We start from the raw sequence: 18,481 nt of genomic DNA on the forward strand, positions 1-18,481 counted from the left end.
TTAGGTTAAACTGTGTAACCAATTTCGTGAAAGTCTTTAGATCAATTCCTTTAGCAAAAGATCCTGACCTGTATTACGCTTGGCTAGCAAAAGTAGAAAAACAAAATGCCTCCTTTTGAAAGGGACTGGGGATTTATGACCTAATCCAGTTATCTAAAACAGGTTAAGAATACAACCAAACCATGTTAGTAGCATCGGTACATTTCTGGGATGCTTCTCACAATACTTTCCACCTTCCTTGTGGAATGATTACCCCTACTCTCTTCGACGTAGCCTCTATCACAGGGCTTCGACCAACTGGGGAACTCTTCGATCCCAACTTCATGGATACTGACACCACCAAGTTCAATGAAGCAACAGTCACCTATACTGCTTTTATCCAAAGATACCATGTCCAAACGACTACAGAAGTCACTAATGAAGAACACATTGCATTTCTAGCACTCTGGCTCTCGAGATGCGTTTTTTGTTCTAAGTCTATCCAAGTGGCAAAGAGATATCTTTGTATGGCTAACCAGATAAATGCTGGGAAAAAGTTAAACTTAAGCCAGTTAATTTTAGGATTCCTTTACGAGAATCTTGGTGAAGCAACAGATCTTGTCAAGAACTACAAAATAGGATCTCTTCTTTTTGCTGGCCCCTTCTGGTTGTTGCAGCTATGGCTCAATGCCACTTTCGAGGATCATCTCCCATACAAAGGTGTTGTGAATGAAGAAGATATAGTTATAAAAAATCGAACAGTGAAAGGAACCAGATTGGCTCACCTAACTCCAAAAGAAGAAACGGGAAAGCTTCGTGAAACCTTTTTAGCGTACATGATGATATTCGCTAAACGTTATCAGTTTAGTCCTTCCATGGCTCCCTTTGTAAAAGGATAGTAGGTCCTGAATGGTTTACTCGAGAATTTCCAGCAACTTCTCCAGACCAACAAGCCGAATCCATGGTTATTTGGGAGGCTTTCCTCACTCCTAAACTGTTATACCACCGACTTCGATCTCCCAAAAGTCATTGCTGTCTTCTTTGCTACCAACCAAATCTGGTATCGAGACAATTTGGGTTGGTTCAACTTAAACCAAAATGCATGTATGACAAAAGGAATCACATGTGTCTACACACTCTGCATTTAGCTGAAGAAGAATATGAATCTAAAATCTCCAAATACGTTGGCATCACAACTCTCTCCCATCTCCTTCGAGCTTGCCTTCTACTTTACCATAGATTTTCATCAATGGTGGACAGATTATTATACTACGCAAATCTTCGACGCTGAAAGCCTTACTCAAGAACTAACTGAAACTTTTGCTGATGTGCAGGCGAACTTCCATAAAGGTACTTCGAATCATAATAAAGAAATCCAAGCCTTTCAAAAATTCTTTGAAACTATTTACAGGCCTGATGACCTTAGTCGGACCGTTCGTGAAGCTGCAGTCACTTTACGTGAAAAATTTTCAACTAAACTGGATAAGCTAAAATTGCCCACGTATGTTCGACCTGAACTACGTTATGAAGTGGCTTTTAAGCTTAATCCTCCAAAATTCCCTCCACTACCTAGTGCTGATTTTGTTGTGGCTCTAAGTCCTTCTTTTCCAGACTGGTTTGTGTGTGGGAATGTTCCCAAAATTCTTTGTGAACAATCTAAAAAACACGTTGAATGTGTGGTTCTGACTAAGCACACCTTGGATAATTTCAATGGACATCTTCATTTAAGTCTTGAGCATGTTCGTGTTTTGACTCCTATACCTGAAGGTTGGAGTTTGGATTATCCTTCAACTAACTTTCTTTCCTTACTTAATTACTGACTTCTATCTTGTTCACAGCTGTGAGTCGAAAGAGGGTTATTAAGGAAACCCCTGCATAGAAAGGCGCTGGAGCTTCGAAAAGCACCAAGAAAAGCGGGAGTGATTCTGTCACTGCTGGCAAAAAACCCACGGTATGTACATACCTTATATTCTAACTTATGCAAGTTTCTGAATATTACTCACTTTGATTAATGTGCATTTTCAGAGTTCGAAGCCTCTGACACCTTCAAAGCGAAAAGTTCCTCAGACAAATGGTTCAGATGATGAAGATAGGTCTCCCCCTCGTACTAGACAAGCAGCAAAGAAAAGACAAAAGACTACCATTTCTTTAACCAAAGAAAAGGGATCTGGGACTTCGAAGCTTACTTCATCGAGCGACAAGGTATCTTCTGATGAATCACCTTTAAAGGTTGCTAGTTCTATTCCAGTTGTGGAAAGTCATAACTCGAGCCCAAATAATGTCCCAACCAAGGTATTTGGATTTTCTAACATAACCATTTTTCACACTTAACCTCAACAGCTAAGTTTACATCTTACCTTGTAAATGTAGGATGACGTGGGCACAACTACTTCTGATCTCAACACCTCAAATCTCAATATTGATCTTGATAATCTTCAAGGTACGTGTCCACTCTCTTAAATTGACACACAATTTTTCAACCTTTCAGTCTTAACAGGTTTTATGACTGTGTTATTGATTTGTATGTTTTGTTGATTACTCATAAGTTTTTAAGCATTAAGAGGTTGTCTGTCTTTGAAGTGTGACTTCTAAATTATTGTAATTGATTATCACGGTTGTGATTGGTAGGGATTGAGAAGGGTCTCATACCTAGGCGAGTCTTAGGTAGAAGTATAACACGCGTAGTGGTTAGGCATGAAGGCAGTAAACCAGAGGTTGTTTACGTGTGAACTGGAGGTTATTTGCATAGTACTTCAAATGATACTATCATAATGGACTTATCTCTGACTTGGTAGCCCCCAGAGTAGGTGTTGTTATGCATCGAACTGGGTGAACAATTACTTGTGTTCTTTTAAGTTTTTGCAGTGTTTATATTTTATACCTTACCATTGGCTATTATTCAGAGATTAGTATCTCAACATCTCTTAGGACATCTGAGACCTGAATACTAGAATTTCATTTATGTTTTCGGGTCGGATTTCATTTTGGCCCAATTTACCTTGTATTATAAAAGCGAAAAGTCGCACCTATGGTACATACTATTCACTGTTTACTAATTTTATATTAGGCGGTTGTAACTTATGGAGAACTATCGCTTTTTGTTAATTTGCTGTATTCAAGTTCCAATACATTAAGATTAATATAACTTTGCAATTTAATTTCTATTCCTTTTGATTCTATAATGTGTTTATCATTTGCTTAATCTGATTTATCATAGCCTAGTTTTGTTTGGTTCGACTGATTTATGTTCCCTAAATTTGATTGCATGTTACTGTATGTTTAATCCGTTAATGTGCTTTATTCTTAACCAGTTGCTTAATTTGGAAACCAGGAAACATAATTCTTATAATATCGTTTGCACTTGTTGATTGATATTATGATCGAACAGGAATAGGATCCACATAGGACAGTGAAGTTATAATAATCGTTGATAGGTAGGAATCGAATCAACAGATTAGCTTATTTCATAATCATTTATTTTATAATCACTTTTTGTTAATTATTTTCTACATCAAAACAAACCCCCTAATCATTTTCAATAAGTTAAAAATTATACAAAAGTCCTTGCGATACGACTACTCGAGTGTCACTTCCCTACTACTGTTTTAATTACTCGATTTTGACCCGAACACAATAGCCATGCAAATTGGCGCCGCTGTCGGGGACTCTTGTTGTTATTAACTAATTTTATAGTAATAGGTGTTGCGTTCTTGGTCGCTGGCCCCTTCGTTCTTGGTTGCTATGGTTTGTTTGCTTAATCATTTCTTGCTTAATTGCTTTATTTACAAAGGAATGGGTATTTACAAAGATTAAAAAAGGGAAAAAAGTTAGTGGACTCGCCTTGATTTCACAACCGTGTGCCTACGTATCTCTCATCAAAGGATGAGAAAATCTGATTCTACGTAGTTTAAAAGTGTTTGGTTAGTTATTTTTATGGAACGATGTAAGGTCACCTTCGAGCAATAAATATATATGCTTACTCACATAGTGGAGGCTCAAAGATCTTGTTTTATTTATTTATTTATTAATTTTTGATTAATTGAGAAAATAAGTCTAATTAAAAAATTACATGTTTTTGTTCTTTTTGAATATGTGAAAGAAAATAATTTTTTGGTTTATTTTTGAATATTTACACTTAATAAAGGAGAATTTTTTTATATATATATATAAAGCAAGCAACCTAAGTTAAAAGCATCTAATAGACTAAATCAAAAACTAAATCTGATTGAGTAACGAGAAAACCGACAAAACTTAAATAAAGTACCATAAAAAATTGAAATAATTAACAAACTACAAAACACTCAAATCTCTATTCAAGCTAAAGAAGGTAGAAAGGCCGGGGAGGAAGGTGTATAAACGAAAAAGTTAGTATTTTTAACAAGTTGAAATGTGAGTATTTGTACTTTTTGAAGAATGGAAATAAATAATAGAGATAAGTATTCGTTCCTTTTCAAACTTTTTCAAACTTGTTGGTCTATTGGGGATTTTAAGTGTGATTTCAAGGGTGATTCAAGTGTTTGATTACAAATAGTAATAAACAATGTAAAAAAAAATTATATAATATAATATCAATTAGATTGTTAGATATGGCGATCTTAAAATATTTTCACAAAATTTAACACCAACATGACTAATATATTGATTAAATAATCAAATAAATTTTATTATTTTCAAAATTTTAAAACATATAAATAAATGAGAATTTTAAAAAAATAATAAAATCAAATAATAAAACAAACTTTATTATTTTTAAAATAATAAAAATTAAATCAAATATTTTAAATATATGATTTTTTAAATGAAGAGATAAAAAACTATATATAAAAAAAAAATTTGAAGCGGTGAATGAATAGCTTAGTTAGTAATTTAAAGAGAGGAAAAAAAACCCAAAAATCACTAGAAGATCTAGGTCATTAGTTGGGCCAGATAGCAAGCAAAAATAGTTGTGGATCTGAAGCATGATTTTCGCAGCAGAGAGATTCTCGCCGAAATTCTTCTATATATATATATATTTATATATATATATGATCAAATCTGGTAATTGAATCACAAATTGTGAGATATGAAGTCTCTGAAACTAAATTATAGTGCAGAGGACAGGCTGAGCAATTTACCTGATTCTGTTGTTCTTCACGTATTCTCTTTTCTGAATGCCAAACAAGTTGTTCAGACGTGTGTTTTATCCAAAAGATGGGTCAATCTCTGGAAGTATCTTCCCACACTTAACCTATTTTCTTCAGACTTCGACAATTTCAACAATTTCATCAGATTTGTCACTAATATTCTCCGTCATTGCTATCGCGATCCCTCCACTTCACTGCACACACTCGATTTTCGCCACAATGGCGGCCTAATTTCCCACCTCGACGTCGGCCTGAATCCTGATCTCTTCAATTCGATATTAGATTATGCTGTCTCACACAATGTCAAGCAATTACGAATGAATGTCAAGTGTGATATTGAAGTCTTTCCGTCTTGTATCGCTTCATACCACGGTTTAACATCTCTTAACTTTTATGTCCCTCCTAGAAACCCTAGAAATCGTCGTGGTAAAATATTATTTCCAGACTCTCTCAATATGCCATCATTGACTTACTTGAATATAGGGTTTGTGGCCTTTCATGGCGGAGTTGATTATTTTTCAACTTTCCCCAAATTGAATAGATTGCTTATTTGTCACTTTAATGTTTTGGGTGCACAAAATCTATGCATATCAAGTACCACCCTTGATGGATTAGTTATACAAAAGTATTCTAATCCCCGGGTCCATTGCAAAATTGAGCTATCTACCCCAAGTCTCTCTACTTTTGTTTTTATCGGCACTCTGTTTCAGATAGTGCGTCGGAGCCATCTCGGTTCTCTTAAACACATGGAAATTTACTTGGATAAAATAGTGAATTATGGAGAAGCTCCCTCGGCTCTACTCAACTTGTTTCAAGAACTTCCTGATATCAAATCATTGGCGTTGTATTCTAGTAGTCTTCATGTTCTCTCCTTATTTCCTGATGTATGCAAGGTAAAACTCAATTCCTTGCGCAAGTTGAAGACATTGATAATAAAAGAGAAAGGAATTTCATCCACTTTATCCGAGTTATTGATTAATGCCAAATTAGCCCAAAAGCCCGACAGATCACATGAAGAAGTTGCTAAGTTAACAGAAGAATTGAAAGAACAATCTTCATCCATACCCAGTGAAATAATTGGATTTTTGCTTCAAAATTCACCTTCTGCGAAGTTTCACATCATTAATTAGATGATCCAAAAGGTGAAATGTGCATTCTACTTTTAAAAGATATTTTATGTATTATTACTTTTTTTTGCAATATCAATTATTTTTCTAGAATCACATTGGATGAAAGTCTCATTTGTCAGTTACTTATTGTCTAACTTGTACTAAGGCTGTGATGGACATAATTGGTAATCTAATAGATGTGAAATAATAATTCAGTTTGGTATTAACTTTGAAATTTTGTGGACAAATTTGGGGATCAGAATAAACAACTTTAGTTAGTATTTTATGTTTACTGCATAATTCTTATGTCTCTCCCTCAAACTAGGCAACGAATTGATAGTAGTTTCAACCTATGGTGTTACCGGTATCACACATAACACTGCTATTATCAATTATTTCTTTAGAATCTCATATGAGTTAATTGAACTAAGTCAACAGAAGCTGTGGTAATTTCTCATCATGTTCATTACTGCAGGGTCTTAGTCCTTACAATTTAATTCTCTACTTTTTGTTCTTTGATTAATGAGCAATATAATGCATTTTGGAATTTCTTTTTCAGAATGTATAGTGATTTGATTTTACAATTGTTTTGCATTGCAGTAGAAAAGAATGTAAAGGTTGCTCAAAGTTTGTAAAGATGGAATTGGATGTGAAGAAGTTGATGTAGAAAGTACATTAGAAGTTGTTAAGATATTATGGAATAGTTGAACCCTCTCCTATGCTTTATTTGCTTGTGAGGTACCATATAGACATATAGTGTTTGAGATTGCCAGGAAACATATAAGTTTGTAAAAAACAGGTAGCCATAAGAAGGAATTTCTTGAAAGTAGCCATAGAATCTGTTTGGATACAGGATTGTAGGTAGGGGTGGGAATAGGCTGGGCCGAGCTAGGCTTTGCCAAGCCTGAGCCTGGCCTGCTATAATATTCAAAGCCTAAGTCTGGCCTGTAGTCTATCATAGGCTTATTTTTTGGCCTGGGCCTGACCTTTTTGAAGGCCTGATTGGCCTATTAGCCTACTTAAAAGCCTATTTCATTTGAACATTTGTAAATAAGTCATTCAACTCGTCTTTATATAGACTAACAAATTAAAAGATCAATGAGATTAAATGTTTGTTTGCATTAGTTTATTTGAGTTTACCTAGTAGCATAAATTTTGTGATATTATTTGTTTGAGAGAACTTATCGAAACAACTTATAACATTGTTCATAAGATTTTTTTCATCTTATTTTCATAATTTCTTCAAGATAATTAAAATTTATTTTTATATTTTTAATTCAAAGTAAAAAATATAATATAATAATAATAAAATTATTCATATGTATTTAAATAGGCCGGCCTCTTAGGCTTAAAAGGCTTTTTATGTGGCCTGTGGCCTAGTCTTGTTAGCTAAATAGGCTTATAAAAAAGCCTAGGCCTTTTCTATTTATCTAAAAAGCCTGGCCTGACCTAGGCCTATGTAGGCTGGGCCGTAGGCCCCTGTTAGTCGGTCTGGCCTATTCCCACCCCTAATTGTAGGGGATCGGCTCTCAGAACCTGTTTGGATACAATATTGTAGGGGATCGGCTCTCTGAATCTGTTTGGATACAAGATTGTAAGAGATATCTATGAAATCTCCATATGAGAACTCATCCTTGAAGAGAAATCAGAAGCATAAGTGCATACATCTATCTATATGAATTGTATATATCTTAACTGAAGTAAGAGTAGAACAGTTATTCTAACGAACTTGCATTGAGAATTGAGATGTATATAGAAAATCCCCGGCAAAAACATAGTAACTATAGTATGAATCTTTTAATTTGTTGATTCCAAGAAATTGAACAATGCATCATAAAATTGAGACCAACGTTTTGTTAGCTTGCCAACTTCTTTATACTGGTTATTTTGTTACAAGAAGAAGCTCCTGCTGCTTGCAATATATATTCCCTAGATAGTAAGTTTAGTGCTAACTAGTATTATGAAACTGTTGACTGAGCTTTCTCTTGAAATAATTGTTCGCATTGGATGTGAAGTATCTTATTTAAATTCCTGAGCAGTCTACTTATATATTTATTATTTAGTAATGGGATTAAAATTTCATCAGTATCTCTGAAATCCATCATTGAATTTGGGGATCTTTGTTGATTATTACATAGCTCCGTCTCGCATGGTGATTTTGAGGAGCTTGTTGTTGATTTTACTTATGCTTGTGTTGATTTTGTTGGAGCCATCATAATTATATGTCAAGAATAATAATTGTGTATTGGTATATTTTTAAAGGGCTCTAAAAGGGTGATGTGGAAGGCGAACGATACCTATAGCATCTTCTGATCGCCCATCTATTAGATCGATCGTCTGTTTATTAGACATGACGTCCACTCCATGGGTAGCTCTCTTGAAGCGTGAGAATGTGGGAAGGAGTCAAAGGTAATTAATTGCGCTCTCCTTAATGATAGGGGATTAAATGTCCCATTCCGACACTTGATGAGAGGCTATTGCTATTTTCTAGGAGTCTGGGATCCAGGCTCAAAAAATTCTATAAATACCTCAACCCTAAGGTTGAAAGGGGATCTCATCTTTGACATAGAAACCATATATATAGAGCTTCTCACCTCCCTGCACGAGCTTGGCTCAGTTTGGTGTCCAGCTCCAAGAATCCTTGATTTTCAATGGTGTTACTCCATCTAGTATTGCTTTAATTTTCGAAAATTCTTGTAGACCCTCCTATGAAATTATGTCCACGTTGCATAAGAGTCAATTCCACTTGTGGTTTTCCCATTGCCAATTTTTTATTACCTTGTAGCGGTTTTCGGATCTGTTTGCATCAAGGGTTGGAAACAATGCAACAAATGTTTCTTCTCCCAGCCATCTGTCGGTCTAGAAGTCAATTTTTGTTCCATTTCCAAAATTACATCGAATGTTATTGGATAACCATGATTCTTCTGGTGTTGTTGAAGTGCTCGCGAGTATGATATCTTTCCACCAAGTTGACTCGCCTCTTCTATTGGCTGCATTGGGAGCATCTAGGATTTTTTGTTGTAGAGGTCCATATTTGAATTTCAAGAGGTCCCACCATAATGTGTTTTGATCTGTTAATATGCGCCACTTCCATTTATTTAGGAGTGATAAGTTAAAGATTTCCAGCTCTTTCCTGCCAAGACCGCCCATCTTCTTAGGTGCACAAACCTGACTCCGACCTACCCAACATGTCCTTTTTGATTCAGTAGTGGATCCTGATCAGTCACCATTTATACTAAATATTTCTGTCACTTAAGCGTCAAAAAGCCATGATTAACTGTATAACTTTGTTATTTTCTAGTAAATTTTAAGTCATTTTTAGTTTAGTCCGTAGTTGTTGCTTTTAAGTGATTACTGTCAGTTTTTACACGTTTGGTATGTGTAGTATGTCTGTGCAGGTTCTAATGATCGTAGTATCAAAGAACAGTTGGATCAAGGCAGCAACAGAACAAGGAGAAGAAGGTGCCCTGCCCATACGCGTATCTTACGCGTATGCATAGAAGAAAAAAACAGGCTCCCTGCCTGTACGTGTACCATACGCGTATGAAGTGAAGAAAAACAGGCTCCCTGCCTGTACGCGTACCATACGCGTATGAAGTGAAGAAAAACAGGCAACCTGCCTGTACGCGTACCATACGCGTATGCTTTGCTGGATGAAATTACCTGTCTGCTCCTATTCGTATTGTACGCGTACGCTTCATTGCCTCCAAAAGCAATACGCGTACCATACGCGTATGGTGGCCCAATATTTTCTGAAAAGCCCAGTAAGTGTCTATAAAAACCAGGAGTGCGAATTTCACCAGGTTGGACGATTTTTGGGAGAAAAGGTGCGATTTGAAGGCTGGAGAACAGAGTTTTCAGTGGAGTTTCGTGATTTTTCACCATTGAAGATTAATTTCGTCAAGAATTCTGTAATGAACACAGTTTTTATTAAAATTTTATTTTCTGTATTATAGTTACTTTTGTACTTTTCTCATACTAACCTCTGTCTAATCTATGTATGCAAGGTAAGGACTCAGCTGATTTTCCTTTTGACGCAGAACCAGAAAGATCTTTGTGTGCTAGGCTCCGACAGGCTAAACGAGAAAGACTGGCAGAATCAGAAAGAGAGGAAAAAATCATTGTTCATTTCGAACATTCAGATTCAGAGTCAGACACAGGTTCACATTCAGAAGTTCATATCATGGATGACCCACCTCCTCCGGAAAGTCTTTTGGGTGATTATGGCAGAGAAAATAATCCAACAGTAAGATTGACGATAGTCAATCAACCGGTAAATGTTGCTCACTTCCAATTGCACCCGTCAACCATTCGTCAGTTGGAAAGTAAACCTTTTTCAGGCAAGGTCAATGAAGATGCCAACAAGCACCTACAAAAGTTTCTGACTATGACCACATCATTAAAAACCGAGGTACATTTAGAAGAAGCAAAAAGGTTGGTCATGTTCCCATTCACCTTATCTGAAGATGCTGAAGAATGGTCCTATTCCCTACCTGCAGGAAGTATTACTACTTGGCAACAGATGGAGACAGCATTTCTGAATGAGTATTTTCCAGCGTCTGTGTATATCCGTAAGAGGTATGACATTTTGAATTTTAAACAGAAGGATGGAGAGTCACTTGGAGATGCTTACAAACAATTTAAGAGGTGTTTAGTTGCATGTCCCACTCATAATCTGGACCCAACTGAACAAATGCAAAACTTTGTGAATGGGTTGAAAGTGAAGACTAAGCAACTTATTGATACAGCTGTCGGTGGCTCATCCAACTTCGCAACAGCCACTGGTATTAAGAAGATTATTGAGGCTATTGCTGCAAATGAGCATTTGGAGTTATATGATCGTACTGTGAGTCAACCTGAAGGAAGAATTGATTTAAAACTAGCAGATCATGTTGTGAACATGGAAGATCAAATTAAAGTTGAAGTGGAGAGAAGATTGAAAGGTATGAATTTAGGTACCCATAGGGTAGCCCAAGTTCAACCTGCTCAAGCGATGGTCTGTGAAATCTGTGGCAGACCACACTTTGCCATTCATTGTGTTGCTACTGCGGAACAAGTGGAGGCTATAAAGTTCTTGAGATAGAATAACCCCTACTCCAATACTTATAATCAAGGATGGAAAAATCATCCAAATTTTTCTTGGAAGGATCAGCAGGGTAATGCTCCAAAGCAAGTTCCTCAACAACAACAGTATATGCCTCAGCAACAACCACCTTACCAGCAACAATATCAGCCACCTCAGCAATCCCATCAGCAACAAGGACCAAAGAAAGCAGATTGGGAGATTGCATCATAATATCCTACTAAGTTGTATTCTTCAGATCTTCTGTAGACTAAACCAACATTAGTAGTACCTTTAAGATATCTCAGAATTCTCTTAATACCAGTTAAGTGAGATTCTTTAGGATCTGATTAGAATCTAGCACACAGCCATACACTGAATAAAATATCAGGTCTAGAAGCAGTAAGATATGGAAGATATCCAATCATACCTCTGTAGAGCTTCTGACCTACCTTCTTACTTACCTCATCCTTACCTAATACACACGTTGGATGCATAGGAGTCTTTGCTTCTTTGCTTTCTGAAAGATTAAACTTCTTCAGAAGTTCTTTCACATACTTGGTCTGATGAACATAAGTTCCTTCAGAAGTTTGATTGATCTGGATCCCAAGGAAATACTTGAGTTCTCCCATCATGCTCATTTCAAACTCTGCCTGCATAGACTTAGCAAACTCCTTTCCAAGTGTAGCATTAGATGTTCCAAAAATGATATCATCAACATAAATTTGGCAAATTAAAATATCCTTTTTAAAGGTTTTACAAATAAGAGTTGTATCCACTTGTCCTCTAGTGAAACCATTATCCAGAAGGAAAGAACTTAATCTTTCATACCACGCTCTGGGAGCTTGCTTCAGGCCATATAATGATTTCTTTAATTTGAAAACATGTTCTAGAGACTTAGAGTCTTCAAAACCAGGAGGTTGGTGGACATATACTTCCTCGTCTATATAACCATTTAAAAGGGCACTCTTAACATCCATCTGATACAGAGTGATGTTATGTTGAGTGGCAAATGAAATTAATAAGCGAATAGATTCTGACCTGGCCACTGGTGCAAAGGTTTCTGTATATTAAATTCCTTCTTGCTGACTATAGCCCTGAGCAACCAGTCTGGCTTTGTTTCTTACAACTTCTCTTTTTTCACTTAGCTTGTTTCTGAAGACCCACTTAGTTCCAATGATGTTAAATCCTTTTGGTCTTGGAACTAGATCCCAAACATCATTCCTTGTAAACTGATTTAGTTCTTCTTGCATGGCAATTATCCAGTCAGCATCTTCCAAAGCTTGATCAACAGAAGTTGGCTCAATCAGAGATACTAGACAAAATTGACATTTGTCATACCCCAAAATTTGCCCTCCTCATTTCATCTTCAATAACTCAGGGTTCTAAGGTTGTCTCAAAGTCTATCTCTAATCAAAGATCTCCAAAAAAAATTAGGGTTTTCATTTTATCAAAGGATTGTGAATCTCTAAGGCCTCAAATGGATCTCAAGGTGTCTCACATATATCAAAGTACATCCATGTCAATTATCAAACTTCAATCCCAAGGCTTTCCCGTTCAAAGGCTCAGAAGTTGGTCGATTTTTGGAGAAATAAATGAAACCCTAATTGCTGGATTTTGAACTTTGAGTATTGGGCCTATAAGATTGAACTTCTCACGTGAATACAAGATCATGGGAAGCCCATTTATCAATTTTTATTTATTTTATGGTTTATTTAATTTATCTTTGAATTTATTCATTTAAATTTAAAATAAATCAAATTAAGTCATGATTAAATATTAAAAGATAATATATTTGATTTTTTACAAATCATAATCAATTTCAAGATCAATCCAAGGGCATCCAAAATGTGGAAAAATGCATAAAATAAGTTTGTACTTGAAATAGAAAGTTTGGACACAAAAATCAAATCAAATTTCTTTTTCAATCAAAACCTTGATTTTTTTCCAAACTTAAAACCCTATTTGTCTCTTCTATATATATGCAATGTATTCATGGGCCAGGGGGACGAATTTTTGGTTAGGGAATACTAGGGTTATGAGTTCAAAGAATGCAAGAAACTAGGGCATGGTGATAAATCCGTCTCTCCAAGTTTCAATTCGTTCTAACAACTCTAAGTCGTCCCTGAGGAGTTAAGGAGCAAGATTGGATCAAGAGCTAAGGGCCATGACGCCCTAAAAGTGCTTCACGTGTCCATCATTTATGTACAGGTTCAAACTTATGTATCATGCATTATAGAACGTTTTAATTTAATTTAACTGTATGCTTGAGTTCCTGGCAGTGTATAGAGAAGGTCTGAACCGCTGGTGATGAGCTTTGGCACAGGGACAAACATTTGCCATTGTTAGAGCATAAAGGTCCTCCTTTTCGTCTCCATGATTATGGCCGGTTTTGAGCCAAACAAATCATACCATTAGACTCACCGTGATTTGATTAGAAGATCTGGGCGATCTCTTTGTTATAATAACCGTGTTTTGTCTTAGTTTAATTTTGTGTTTATGATATTGAAACATATTGAAACCATGACTTTGCGTTTGATTTTATACGTGATAAAATGCTCCAATTGTCTCAAATTTATGATGGTTGTGTTCATGGCATTTAGCTCTACAGTTTTGGTTCAAATTTCGTTTGATTTCATGGAGAATTGAGAGAGTTATGGGCAAATGAAGGTGGGAAGGTGAAGCTGCGTTTTTGGTTCTAGTGTGTGGTATCTCACGATCCACTTCTTCTTCCCATGAAGAAGATGACCGCGTGTCGACGCAGCATTGGCCGGTAGCAGCATGCATTTCTCTCTCCAGACGTGGCGCATCGTGGTTGGACGGTCAAAATTCTCCATCATCTCTCTCTCTCCTTCACTGGCGGCGCAGGGGACAAAGGGGTCCCACATGTTGGCTGAGTTTGTTTGTTTCCCAATTAATCAATGTTTTATATTTTAATTTTCTGAACCATCATGTTGACAACAAAAATGCATAGATTAAGTGGCAAATGTAATAGGCGTGAACACTCATCATGCCAGTTCGATTCCTGGGTAGGGATCTTTAATTTTTATTTCATTCGTAGCTTCAGCCACAGGTTCTGGTGTGTACGCCCAAGTTTGGCTCACCATGCGCCCTCAGGAGTTCAGTCACAAGATTGCCTATAATCTAGATCTAACGTACTAGGGCTGAGGGCATACTATGGATGCTCACAAGCTTGCTGCACAGGATTACTTCCAGGTTTCATTTAATTATTTATTTTATATTGTTTATAGAATTATATAATTAATTATTGTTATTATGTATATAATTTAATATTTAAAATAGGATTAGGATACATAATTAGAATTAGGTTATGATTATTGTCCCGATTATTTCGGATATATCGACTTAATTATTTTAATCATTAAAAAACCCTATAAGGGGTAAGCATTAGGGTTTGTCCAATCCCATTAGTCTTCTAGGCTATAACAATAAGATTTAATTTATTATTCGCTTCGATTAAATCAATTGATCGCGGTGGGTAATAATCAATTAACTATTTAATTCTTTAATTAAATAATAATTAAAATAAAGTACATTTATTTTGCTAAATGGTTTTAACCGAATCTATTGGTTACGATGATTAGCATTCATTTATTAGTTCGTTATTATTTGTAATCAAACCTATTGATTATGAAGGATAACGATAAAATTAAATAATTAAAACACATCAATTTGCTAACGGTGATAATCGAATCAATCGATTAGAATAATTAGCAATATTTTTATTAATCTGTTAATTATGGTGATCAAACCTATTGATCATCGCGATTAATGGTACAAATTAAAATCAGGGTTGTACGCCCGAATCCAAACAAACATTCAAAATACACTAAACCACGACACTACGGATTTTTATCCTAGGCAATTCAAAATGCCTTTCAAATCAAATTCAAAACTATGATAGGCCATTCAAAAAGCCTTCAAACATCTCCATATCAAATTCTAAGGCGTACAACCCGTCTCCCGAACTACGTAGACTCTGATCCTCCATAAGGAGGTACGTAGGCACTTGGCAACAAGGCGAGTCCCCTCCCCCATAAATCTCATTTTGTCCCGATTTTTATTTCTTTGAACCATAAACCTTTAATCTTAATTATTTGCCTTAACCCTGTTAACTGTCTGTCATCTTTCTTTATGTTAGCCATAAACCTTAGCTTTATAATGCAAACCTTAGGAAAGGGTTGAGGGTGTCTAACACCTTCCCTCGACCTGAATATAGTATCTTACCTTGAATCTCAGTAATTGTGTAAAGGTTTCATATTCGCCTTGGTAGAATAGGTGGCGACTCTAAATTTAAATTTTTAGGGCAGGTTGCTACAACATTCTGCATTGTTCTTAAGGAATGCTCTTGTTCTGATAGGATCATCTTTCTTTCCAATGATAACATCTTCTGAATGAGCAGAGTTAAGTCTAGAAGATCTTCTGGGTGTTGGCTCTTAAGATATTTTGAGATTCTCTAAAGAGGCAGCAACTTGATCTTCTGAAACTTTGCTTCTGGGTTCTTCAAGATCCGAGCTAGAGATTTCTATATCCTACTAAGTTGTATTCTTCAGATCTTCTGTAGACTAAACCAACATTAGTAGTACCTTTAAGATATCTCAGAATTCTCTTAATAGCAATTAAGTGAGATTCTCTAGGATCTGATTAAAATCTAGCACAGAGCCATACACTGAATAAAATATCAGGTCTAGAAGCAGTAAGATATAGAAGATATCCAATCATACCTCTGTAGAGCTTCTGACCTACCTTCTTACTTACCTCATCCTTACCTAATACACACGTTGGATGCATAGGAGTCTTTGCTTCTTTGCTTTCTGAAAGATTAAACTTCTTCAGAAGTTCTTTCACATACTTGGTCTGATGAACATAAGTTCCTTCAGAAGTTTGATTGATCTGGATCCCAAGGAAATACTTGAGTTCTCCCATCATGCTCATTTCAAACTCTGCATGCATAGACTTAGCAAACTCCTTTCCAAGTGTAGCATTAGATGTTCCAAAAATGATATCATCAACATAAATTTGGCAAATTAAAATATCCTTTTTAAAGGTTTTACAAATAAGAGTTGTATCCACTTGTCCTCTAGTGAAACCATTATTCAGAAGGAAAGAACTTAATCTTTCATACCACGCTCTGGGAGCTTGCTTCAGGCCATATAATGATCTCTTTAATTTGAAAACATGTTCTAGAGACTTAGAGTCTTCAAAACCAGGAGGTTGGTGGACATATACTTCCTCGTCTATATAACCATTTAAAAGGGCACTCTTAACATCCATCTGATACAGAGTGATGTTATGTTGAGTGGCAAATGAAATTAATAAGCGAATAGATTCTAACTTGGCCACTGGGGCAAAGGTTTCTGTATATTAAATTCCTTCTTGCTGACTATAGCCCTGAGCAACCAGTCTGGCTTTGTTTCTTACAACTTCTCCTTTTTCAAATAGCTTGTTTCTGAAGACCCACTTAGTTCCAATGATGTTAAATCCTTTTGGTCTTGGAACTAGATCCCAAACTTCATTCCTTGTAAACTGATTTAGTTCTTCTTGCATGGCAATTATCCAGTCAGCATCTTCCAGAGCTTGATCAACAGAAGTTGGCTCAATCAGAGATACTAGACCAAATTGACATTCTGCATTGTTCTTAAGGAATGCTCTTGTTCTGATAGGATCATCTTTCTTTCCAATGATAACATCTTCTGAATGAGCAGAGTTAAGTCTAGAAGATCTTCTGGGTGTTGGCTCTTAAGATATTTTGAGATTCTCTAAAGAGGCAGCAACTTGATCTTCTGAAACTTTGCTTATGGGTTCTTCAAGATCCGAGTTAAAGATTTCTATATCTGCAAAATTCTTAAACTACTTTGGCTTTACAAGACCAAGCTTATCATCAAATCTGATATTGATTGACTCTTCAACTACAATAGTTTCAGTATTGTATACTCTGTAGCCTATTGAGTGTTCAGAATATCCAAGTAGAAAACATTATGAGCTTTAGAATCAAACTTATGCATATGATCTTTAGTATTCAGAATATAGCATACACATCCTGAAGGATAGAAAAACACTTAGAAAGGGGGGTTTGAATAAGTGTGGCTTTAAAAAACTTGTAATATAAAAACTATTTGCACAATGATTTTTATCCTGTTTCGTTGTTAACTAAACTACTTCAGTCCACCCCCTTGGAGTGATTTACCTCACCTGAGGATTTAATCCACTAATCACACTTGATTACAATGGTTTTCCACTTAGAAACACTCTAAGTCTTTTAGAGTATCCTGATCACAACCTGATCACTCTAGGAACAAACTGCTTAGACAACTTTTAAGACTTGCTAGAGTATACTGATCAACAACCTGATCACTCTAGTTCTTTACAAATTAATGTAAACAAATTCTAAGAGTATTACAATGCTTCTTAAAAGCTATAATCACAACTGTGATATTTCTCTTAAAGTTTAAGCTTAATCTCACTAATATATTACAACAGCAATGTAGTGAGCTTGATGATGAAGTTTGAGAGCTTTTGAATTTGACAGCGTTTTTGTATAATGCGCAAGTGTTGTATTCAAAATTCGTTACATAGCTTCTCATCAGAACTTCATATTTATAGGCGCTTGAGAAGATGACCGTTGGGAGCATTTAATGCTTTGCGTAATCCGTACAGCATTGCATTTAATGTTTCACTCTTATGTTAACTACCTCGAGCCTTGTTTCTACTGTGTCTACTGACGTTGCCTTTAATAGCTTCTAACGTTCCTTTTGTCAGTCAGCGTAGCCTGCCATCTAGTACTTGCTTCTAATCTGATGTTTGTGTAGACAACGTTTGAATATCATCAGAGTCAAACAGCTTGGTGCAGAGCATCTTCTTGTCTTCTGACCTTGAAGTGCTTCTGAGCGTGATACCATGAGAACTTCAGTGCTTCTGCTTCTGATCTCAAGTTCTTCTGATGCTTCCATAGACCCATGTTCTGATTCTGCTTGACCATCTTCTGATGTCTTGCCAGACCATGTTCTGATGTTGCATGCTGAACCTTCTGAGTCAGTGCTTCTTGCGCTGATTTTGTGCACTCTTTGTATTATTCCTGAAACGAAAATTGCATAGTATTAGAGTACCACATTATCTCATACAAAATTCATATCCTTGTTATCATCAAAACTAAGAATATTGATCAGAACAAATCTTGTTCTAACAAT

At 35.9% G+C, this 18,481-nt stretch overlaps 1 protein-coding gene across 1 annotated transcript; it reads left to right on the forward strand.

Annotated features, from left to right (window-relative positions):
* The first annotated feature begins 5,010 nt into the window (after positions 1-5,010).
* On the forward strand, positions 5,011-8,021 carry LOC131657006 (putative F-box/FBD/LRR-repeat protein At4g13965). The gene is made up of 3 exons (XM_058926526.1): positions 5,011-6,244; positions 6,812-7,072; positions 7,730-8,021. The coding sequence occupies exon 1, from the start codon at positions 5,042-5,044 to the stop codon at positions 6,230-6,232; it is 1,191 nt and encodes a 396-aa protein (XP_058782509.1). The 5' UTR covers positions 5,011-5,041; the 3' UTR covers positions 6,233-6,244; positions 6,812-7,072; positions 7,730-8,021.
* Positions 8,022-18,481: the final 10,460 nt, after the last annotated feature.

This window comes from Vicia villosa, linkage group LG3 (genome assembly GCF_029867415.1).
Source record: "Vicia villosa cultivar HV-30 ecotype Madison, WI linkage group LG3, Vvil1.0, whole genome shotgun sequence".
In the NCBI taxonomy this organism is placed as follows: Eukaryota; Viridiplantae; Streptophyta; class Magnoliopsida; order Fabales; family Fabaceae; genus Vicia; species Vicia villosa.

What these genes read in the sequence shown, in the direction of transcription:
- LOC131657006 (XM_058926526.1), top strand. Translation starts at nt 5,042, where the DNA reads ATGAAGTCTCTGAAACTAAATTATAGTGCAGAGGACAGGCTGAGCAAT.